The sequence below is a fragment of the Poromitra crassiceps genome, assembly GCF_964638095.1.
Source record: "Poromitra crassiceps genome assembly, chromosome: 9".
NCBI classification, from domain to species: Eukaryota; Metazoa; Chordata; class Actinopteri; order Beryciformes; family Melamphaidae; genus Poromitra; species Poromitra crassiceps.
In genome coordinates, this window is record NC_139630.1 from 28,516,787 (window position 1) to 28,527,206 (window position 10,420).

The 10,420-nt window shown below is 44.5% G+C and overlaps 1 protein-coding gene across 1 annotated transcript; it reads left to right on the top strand.

Moving 5' to 3' along the window:
* Positions 1–233: 233 nt before the first annotated feature.
* On the top strand, positions 234–9,957 carry faxca (failed axon connections homolog, metaxin like GST domain containing a; the record flags this gene model as incomplete). Its single annotated transcript, XM_083643110.1, has 6 exons — positions 234–493; positions 3,562–3,697; positions 5,201–5,397; positions 6,467–6,684; positions 7,721–7,837; positions 9,641–9,957. The coding sequence occupies 6 exons, from the start codon at positions 234–236 to the stop codon at positions 9,955–9,957; spliced, it is 1,245 nt and encodes a 414-aa protein (XP_083499236.1).
* Positions 9,958–10,420: the final 463 nt, after the last annotated feature.

Here is a 10,420-nt window from a genome sequence, read left to right on the forward strand (position 1 = left end):
TCGCTTGACATTGAGGAGCGGTACAGCCACAGCAAGGCAAGCTCCGAGCGGGCTGCGGAGGATGTCGACCCCGCTGCGGGGACACGCTCCAGGCGGGATGCTTCTCTCTGCCAACCGCCTTTCCCTCGCCGCTGCAGGCCGCTCCTCGACCCCTCCGCAGCACCCATGAAGCCTCCGTGGATGAAGCCCAGAGCTGCCAGAAGTGAGGCGGAAAGAGGCCGGAGACCGAGAGCATGTACTGGCGCGTCGGCTTCGCCTGGACGCGGTCGTGTGTGGTTGATCTTGGCCGGAACCAGAGCTTCTCCTTCGGCCTGCTAGGCTCCGATGAGCAGCTCGCGTTTTATGGGTACATCATCGCCTACCCACTGCAGGACTACGGCGGGATCATGTCGGCTCTGGGCTCGGACTCGTGGTGGCGGAAGACGCTGTATTTGACTGGAGGGGCTCTGCTGGCCGCTGCTGCCTATCTGCTGCACGAACTGCTCGCCATCAGGTACCACTACCTACCAAGGCTGTCAGTGAGGGTGCCTGGAACTGCAGGCTGCAGCACTTCTGTTCACACCGCGGGCCAGCAGGGCTCGCATCGATCTGAAAGCGGTCGTGGTTTTTTACTCTGGTGTCATTCTACCCGCTCTGAGTCTTCCAGGCAGCTCTGGTGTATTTTCCTTTGGCTTTGATATTACTTAATCTTATCAGTTTGGGCGGGGTGAGAGCAGAGCTGAGTCGTGAGTGGGTGGCTTGTGATGTAACGGGTCCCCCCTCCTCACCACCACCACCACCACCACCACAAATGAGATGTTTATTAGCCTGCTTAGTTATAGTTAGAGCCTGTCAATAAATTAAATGGTTGACTTAAGGGAAGTGTTATGCCGCCTTGCTTAAGCTATTCAAACCGATTAGGATAGGCTATGGAAGAGGCTCATTTCTTATGTGTCGTCTCTGCGAGGTTAGACTGCGGCTATAACAGGCCTATTCACAACAGCTCTCTTGTTTGAAAAGAAATACTACAAAGGGTGACTTTCATTTGTCAGCATCTCAAGGACGTGAGATAGTGTAGTATACGGATGCGTTGCTTGCTTTATTGTGACCCCCCCTTCCCGACTTTGGTGTTTGCTGGTCCCAGTCCCGCTCTCTACAACACTGCAGTTGTGGAAAATTACCTTTTAGAAGCTTTCGCGTAGAAATATACACACAAAACAAACCCACACACATCTGCTAATTGGAATTCGCAGCCATTAAGGGAAATTGTTGTTTGAGGGATTAGATCGGTCTGGCTGTATTTTTCATCAGCTATTTACTTGGCTGAAGGTTTGGGGTGAGCGACTATAGACTGTTGTCTCAGGTTACCTGCAGCCCATGCACTTATAACTCCTATAATACAAAGATAGCCTATTTCACAACAAACACATTGCAGTCATACCACAGGGGGTGTGGAAAAAACACAAGTGATAAGTTACATTCACTGAAGATGATACGGTGATACAGTCGGTAAGTCCCAATACAATAGTAATATTATAGGGATGTTATAGCGATTTTTCGTGAAGGAATGGCTCACATAACAACAGTGACATTCTGATCTACTATAGAGGCCCTATACACACACACTGAAATCGATGCAGCAGGAGTCGATTTTAATTTGTTTTTGGGGAGAAGATCTACGCTAGAGTTTGTGTAGTTATAAAAACAAGTTCATCTGGATAGTTCATCTATCTTTGGTGGCTTGCATCCTTTTGCGACATGTTATTTTCTCTCTCAGCCGTTTTGTTATTGTCCAGTCTGACGCCGGCTTAAAACGTTGCAGCATGTCTCTCTCTCTTCTTATCTATTTTTAGGCCAGGCCAAATTCATCATTGTTTTATATTGCCACCCCTCTATGCTTTTATATAAAATACAAATAGGATTGTATTCATAGGTGTTTGCATCCCCAAACAACAGCCCTTTCTTAATTAGTCACTCAGTGGGCATTTCAGCAGCAGCACAGTGAAGCGGACAGCTCCACTGCTCCGATGCGCTGATGTGATGTTTGTGCACGTTTCAGCACTTTGCACAGTGGACAGCTCCCTCGATTCTGCATTACGCTCACGTGCATTGGTTGCCGTTTGTACTGTGTGCGTGCAGGCGGCACGCTCATCCAGTAATAACTCCAGCAGTAATGCAGCATAATCTCTCACAACCACTCATCGTTTTGACATTGTAGTGGTGGCTACCTTGGCTCCATCGCCCTTGGCTGAGGAGGATTCGCGCCTGCAACTTGCTCAGCTCCTCAGTGCCTTGTTTGCAGATTATTTGATGCACTCAATCAGCAGCATCATTCTAAACTGATAGTAAAACACCAGCCTATCAAATAATCATTAACGTGATGCATTATTGATCGCAGGGAAATCACCCCCCCCCCCCCCTCCAGTGAGCTGCTCAGCTACTGAACAGCGCCCCTGCTGGTCGGGATTCACTGTCTCGCTCAAGTCAACAGTGCGGTGGTTTTGGTTGGGTTGTTTGTCTTTACCAGGGCCACCCGAGATGTTTGGAGACATTTAGAGATGTTGAACAGGCTGCCTAAAGCTGTCTGTACGGCCATACAGGATTGTGGCAAGTGTTGCCTTCGATAAGGAATGTAAACAGATCGGACAAAAAATCAAGTGAATTGTTGATCAATAATGAGAGGAGTGTTTTTAAGTAAAGATTGTTCTCTCTTTTCTCACACCAAGGACCCCTAAACTGACACAGATTAGACCACAGACCCCCATTTGATAAGATTTTGTCCCAGGGCCCCCCATCTGATAAGAGCTTTGCTTCTACTGTAGATGTTTTATTAGGCTACAGAAAGTGGATGAAACCCATGACCAAAATAGTCATACATTCTGTCACTGTGTTACGTATGGGTGGAATTTTAGTGAAAATAAATTATTACGCCTTTTGCTGGGGACCCCCTGAAACCCCCCCAAGGACCCAGGGGGTCCCTGGACCCTGTTTGAGAACCACTGGTTTAAACAAGCAACAACTCTCCCTGCTCTAAATACCTTTATATCAGGTGTTCAGATGCTCAAGTCACTTCTCGGCTAGTCTCGCGGGTCTGACCACGTGAGACTATTTCTCAGCAAGTTCAGATCGTGAATCAGAGTAGGCATTACCTTTTTTATCTGGATGCCCAACAGTCCGAGAGCTTATCTAAAAAGTGCTATACATTATGAAATATTTTAAATCATGAATAAGGTTCACAGAATAGTCTTGCTATTTTAAGTTGATTGTGGACCTAATCTTAAAATAACCGCATGAAGGATCGGAGGCTATCAGTGAAGGGGAAACTCAAAATAGATGCAGAGAGAATTGAGTCCCTGGGAAACTGAGGCAGCGGGGGCATATGTGGCCTCTGCAATCAGGGAGAGTTACAGTGCAACTATATGAAGATAGATGAACATGGATCAGCTATATTCTGTATTAGTATTTAAAATATAGAGAGAACAGTATATAAATCACCTTATTGTAGATGGCTCACCTTGCTTCACCTAAGGTTCTTCTCCCCCACTGGATGACTTACTGCTTTGTCATTCTTTCTCCATCCAGGAAGGAGGAAGAGCTGGACTCTAAAGATGCCATCATACTCCACCAGTTCTCCAGGCCCAAGACCGGCGTCCCGTCCCTGTCCCCTTTCTGTCTGAAGATGGAGACCTACCTCCGCATGGTCGACCTGCCCTACCAGGTAGGGCTGGTGTTTGTGTAAAAGAGCAAGATCTTGCCTCTCTTGCATGCGTTTAGTGGGTTTCTCTCCAGGCAAACAGCTAGCAGTACACATTTACATGCCTGTACATATTCTGTACTAGGGCTGGGTTCAAAAAATCGATTCTCCGATTTTTAATCGATTTTCATTTTAATCCTCGATTATCGATTCATATGTCCAGAGATCGATTTTTTTTTATTATTAAAAAAAAAAAAAAAAAAATTTTTTTTTTTTTTTTTTTTTACTAAACAGGCTAAAATATTGTGCTGTGTGTGGTAGTTGAAACATAGTTTCAAGTTGACGTTTAATTATGTTTGTAGTTGAAACAAAAACATAAATACTGTAGGCTACATGAATGGAAATGTTTGATCATTATTAATATCTACTTTTAGAAATTATATAGGCTGAAATCAAATCACTGTGCATAATTGTGAAAGTGTCTTTATTGACAGATGAAAAGGCTGTTATTTACCCTTTGTCACCACGTGGTGAGTAAATATATGTGTAACTAAAACCATTAAAATTGACAACAGGTCTGCAACTTTTTTTCCCCATGTACTGTATCTACTTGGCTGGTTGGAAACCCCTGTGTTACATAACTGGACAGTCATGTAATTCAGGGTACAGCTCAAAAACCACGTTTTGGTATCACTAACCAAATCAATATTGAAAATTGATCGAATCGGAATCGAATCGAATCGAATCGAATCGAATCGAAATTAATCGATTCGCAACCTTGTGAATCGGAATCGAATCGATTCTTGAAATTTGAACCAATACCCAGCTCTATTCTGTACAGATGTTCTTCTATTTGTGTACCTGACAATGTCTGCAGCTGGTGGAGCACACTTGAAAACCCACTTTGAGAAGTAATGATGCACATTTTGTACACTCTGCTGTAAACTATAGGACGAATCAGCGCGACGTCACTTGACACCCAGAAATGCGGAACCCCGCGGCAGTTAATAGTATGAGTTGTGCCAAACAAACGTTAATATATCTCAAAAACTATACATCACATGGCTTATATTTTGACATTCCGAGTGAGAGCAGAATTAGCTCAAGAGTTTGATGTATAATATATGCATGTCATGTTAAAGTTGTGTGAACTGTCGCCGTTTTTAAAATGTAAACAGAGTCAAGCCGGCTAGAGCAGACACTCACGCCTCGCGCCACTTGGGCTCCATAGGGTTCCATTGCCGTTGCCACCCGGTGACGCGGTTTGTTTACCAAAAATGCTGCTCGGCTGATCCCTCGTATAGATCTATAAACTGCAACCAGGTTTTAAAATGTAAATCCGGGAACGAGGACTTGTTATATGTGTTTTATTTATTTCTAGTAAAATCCTCAATATGTTATCATATTACTATTAAATGTTACTTATTATTATCTCATATTATTCTCCTCAAAATTCTGAATCCCGCTCTCATTTCCCCACCTCTTCTTTCGCCTCCTCTCCTCTCCTCAACCCCTTGCCCTCTTCAGAACTACTTTGACGGGAAGCTGTCGCCGCAGGGGAAGATGCCGTGGATCGAGTACAACCGGGAGCAGGTGTGCGGCACCGAATTCATCGTCGACTTCCTGGAGGAGCGGCTGGGCGTGAGCCTCAACAAGAGCCTGACGCCGCAGGAGAGGGCCGTGTCCCGCGCCGTCACCAAAATGGTGGAGGAGCACTTCTACTGGTGAGGGATCGCCGGAGCTTAGACGTCTTTTTTCTTTATTATTCTCTCTCTCTTTTTTCTTACACTTATAACAGTGCATTTTACTCATTGGGAGGAGGGAATGTGGGAGAAGGAGCAACAGGAAGTGCTGGGCTGAAATATTTGGATGTTCTGTGGGAGCTGATCTGAATTAGCATTTAGGATTAACTGCTTAGCCAAAACACTGTTGACAGGGAAAGGAGGAGTGGGGGGGGGGTGAAGGGAGGCGGACATGTTTTCTCTTTCATTTATAAAAGGAATTCTCTGCATTTCCCAAAGCAAACCTGTAGACATTTTAAAACAATGCTACTCAAAAACATTGCTGGTCCAGCATGTTGCGTTATTTCCGTGCCAAATCGTTTCGTGTGAAGGTTTTTTTTTTTTATCATAAAAGAATGCCTGTTCAAGCTTTCCTGAGATTTCCGGTGTCACGAGTCGACCCACTGAGATACCAAGTGTGTCCTCCCAAATGTTTGTGTGTGGGTTTTGCGTGCGTGTATATGATGAGTTCAGTTAGATCTATAGAACAAGCCCTTTAGACTAAAGTCTAGATGGGAAAACTTTGACCGGGCCCCTGAACTGTGGAACAACCTCCTCAAGGAAATATATAATTAACAAACTCTCAGTCTTCTTTTAGGACAGAACTGAGAACTTTTTTCTTTTTCTTTCTTTCTTTTAAAATGTAACCAATAACTTGTAGCTCATCGTTATCATTAGAAGCGTATGGTATGCGTATATTCTTGATACATTGTATCAATATGCATGTTTTATTCTTTTATTATACAGGATTTTGTAATTTGCATGAGAGAATTGCTGCACATCTATAGTTAACTATAGTTCTAGTTTTCTTCTTCTTCTTCTTCTTTGTTATTATTGGTGTATTATTATTAGCAGTTATAGTAGTAGTAATACTAATAGTAGTAGTAATACTGGTACTAATTCTGAGATCTGTGTATGGTATGTATCTATACATATTTATTGTGTGTGTGTGTGTGTGTGCGTGTGTGTGTGTGTGTGTGTGTGTGTGTGTGTGTGTGTGTGTGTGTGTCAGGACCATTGCTTACTGTCAGTGGGTGGACAACCTGGAGGAGACCCAGAAGATGCTGTCCGTGAGCGGGCCGCTGAGTGATCTACTCAAGTGGATCCTGAGTCACCTGACCGGCGGGATCGTTAAGCGGGAGATGTACGGCCACGGGATTGGACGCTTCTCTAAGGAGGAAGTCTACGCCTTGATGGAGAAGGACATGCGCACCCTGGCCACTCTGCTAGGTACCAAGGCCAGGGACTTTGTGAAATATTAATCCTTATAATTTGGAAGATTACAGCCTATAATCTACATTGCAATCAAATGGGGGAATCACAAGTAGAATTGTGAACATTATGTTATATTTCACATACTATATTGGGGTATTGTTGAGATTATTTACCAAACAAGCCAGTCATCCCAAATGTGTCCATATAAGAGCCTTCAATAGAGCAAATATTATCTTATCTTTTATCTTATTGAATTTACTTTGTATCCAAAATGATCTCAGGACATTAGGTCCTGTACATTATGAAACTTTTACACATTTTGCATCTCCTGTGCTTTCACATAATTTCCCCTGGAAACGATTCCAAATGTCTGCGGGTAAAGTAAAAAAACAACAACAACAACAAAACAATACAATGTGTGCCATGAAGAATTATTAGGGCGGAGATATACTTTTAACTATGCGTTAACTCTGCCTCACGTATCCTGTGTCTGTTTGGAGCATACGCGTAGCGTTAATTTTGATAGGACGTGCACAACCGATGCATAGCCAACAGCAAGTATAGGCCCGCCCTTAGAGACAGCGAGTTTGTAATTGCAGAGGGAAGGCAGTGGTTAAAAACATGGAAAGTAGCAGATTACTGACCTCCTCTGGTCCAAACTAAGCATTACAGTCCAGAATCAATACATAACCTCTGGCCGTTGATGATGGTAGATCTGAGAAAGACAAGTCCAAGAAGATGTAAGTGGAGCTTTGATGCCTTTTACTTTATGCCCCGAGGTGAAATCAGATTTTTCTCCGTACCATTTTTCATACATCTGTAAAAATATGATTAATTTCTGAGTGTCAAAACACTATTGCATTTTCTATATTGACATAACTTGGATCATGACAAGACCCAGTGCTGTCAGATGTCTTTGAAACTGGTCTTGCATCACCTCAAGCTGCTCTGTGTAGCAGAGAGGAGAAAAACAAGACTTAAAAGGAAGATGATTGATATGCAGTGACTGAGATACAGTATGTGATACAGCTTTGCCTCTTTGCTGCCGTAGGTGATAAGAAATATCTGATGGGCTCCAAGCTTTCCACGGTTGACGCTGCTGTGTTCAGTCACCTGGCCCCGGCCATGTGGACGCTGCCAGGAACAAGACCTGAGCAGCTTATCAAAGGTGAGGTCATCACCATGGGACAATCTACAATTCATTTCATGGTGCATCCACGTACATGCACACAGGGTATTAAAGGGACAGCTCACCCTAAAATCCAAAATACATATTTTCCCTCTCACCTGTAGTGCTATTTATCCGTCTATATCGTTTTGTGTTTGTTGCCTGAGTTTTGGAGATATCGGCCGTAGAGATGGCTGCCTTCTCGCCAATACAATGGAACTGGATGGCACTCGGCTTGTAGTGCTCGAAGCACCAAAAAAAATAAACTTTCCAGAAATCATGACCCGGTTACTCAAGGTAATCCACAGACTTTGTTGTGAGCAGTTTCATGTAGGAACTAGTTTCTTTTGTAGGAACTAGCTAGCAGCTAGCGGATGTAGTTCGGTCAAAAAAAAATAGTTCCTACATGAAACTGCTCACAACAAGGTCTGTGCATTATCTTGAGTAACCGGGTCATGATTTCTGGAAAGAGACAATGCTGTTGAGTTTATCAAATGTATTTCTTTGGCACTTTGAGCACCACAAGCCGAGTGCCATCCAGTTCCATTGTATTGGAGATAAGCCAGAAACTCTGTGGCCGATATCTCCAAAACACAAAACGATATAGATGGATAAATAGCCGAGGTGAGGGAAAATATGTATTTTGGATTTTAGGATGAGCTGTCCCTTTAACTTGCATCCAGTCTCTTTTTCTGTCTATTGTTACTTTTACTTACATGATTCAAGTACTTTTTACCACCACTGGCAATCGACTATATAAAATGAATTAATGATGTAACATCATTAATTCATTGTATATAGTCGATTGCCAGTGGAATAGAGAAATATGCAAAGATTTGACATGGCTAACATCATGACAGGCTAACACAAACACTGAATAGGTTCACCGATGATCTAAATATAAGTTGTTTGGAAGAGAATTCACAGGAAGGGGGTGAGTTTGTACCACATGTTTTTTTCCTGCTTTGCCATGCCTGTCTATGTATCTATAACTTAATTAAATTTGATGAATATTCCGCACTGTGCAGGAAGAGTAATCATCTCCCCTTCTTGTAGACACATGGCTCAATAACAATAATAATGATGTGATACTTGATATTGATCCCCCTTAGGGAAGTTCTCTTTTCGCTTGCCTGCCTAAGGAGCTGCTAGGGATTCAGCATGTTGCTAATGCTGACAGAAGGTTTCAAACCCAGGTCGTCCAGATGAAGAACAGATGCTCTAAGCCACACATGGGCAAAATGCGGCCCCAGGGCCGGACCTGGGCCCTGGACCATCTCAGTCCGGCCCCCAAGGTCCTCAAAGAAAATCAAAACTACCCCCAAAAACTCAATAAAAGGCATAATTATGTTAATAAATCTCATCTGCTACAGCCATTGGATTTGTATCACTATTATATCAGGAGATTAACAAGAAATTACCAATCACAACGGGAGAGAGGGTTAAAAATAGGGAGACTCCCGCGAAAATCAGGAGTGTTGGCAGGTATGATCTCCAATATGTGGCCCTTCGCTTACTTGATATAAGTCAGTATGGCCCTCTGGAGAAAAAATGTTGCCCACCCCTGCTCTAAGCACTACACCAGCCTGCCGCCCCTAAACGGCAAAGGAGAGATCAGGGAAATGTGCATGTTGGGTAGGGCCGGGTGAGAAGTTTGCAAGATCAGAAATCAATACCGAAAAGAGGGATTTCAGGCAAAATCACATGAAGGAAAATCAGAGGAAGGGTTGATTCGCCAAGAGGATTGCATGACCTATAATACGGAGTGCGATACTGAGCTTCTCTATCGGTTGTCCCCTCCAGGCGAGCTGATCAACCTGGCCATGTACTGCGAGCGCATCCGCCGGCGATTCTGGCCCGAGTGGTTCGTGGACCTGGAGGACTTCTGCTACCACGACACCACAGAGGAGAGCGACTCCAAACTCCCCGATCTGGGCCTCTACTCCCGCACGGACACGTTCCAGGACGACACGCAGACACACACGCACACGCACACACACACGCCGCGCGCTCACACGCCAGTGGACCCGCCCTCGCCCGACAGCGACCGCACGGGCCAGTCGCTTTACGACTCGGACATGGACACCGAGTGCTCGGACATAGAGCCGCTCAAGTGTTGACATAGATATATTAGACATAGATACACACACACATACGCACATGGCGAGTGGGAGTTGCATCCCAACATGAACACATGCACCCCTCTACAGTGCCTCTTAGAACAGCTGTTGGGGGGAGTGCTTTCTGTGTCTTATTGCCTGTGTCAGCGGCGGAGTGATGGACTCAGAGGTCACTCTTGCTCGTTGTAGTGGAGGAAATTAGACAGACTCCAATGGAAGGAGAGAGACCGAAGCGTAGAGAGACCAGGAGGGGGCGACAAAGGGAGTCAGAACAGAAGCAAGAGAAAGAAATAGAAGAGAAGAAAACTGAGGAGGCAGCAGATGAGTGGCAGTGGAGGAGGAGAGGAAAAGTGAGAGAAGAGAGCGAAGAACAGGCGAAATAGACAAACCAGAGTAAATGAAGCCATGGCGAGAAACTCCTCCACGCGGGGCGACATCATCCGCAGTCGCAGCTGCTGCCTGT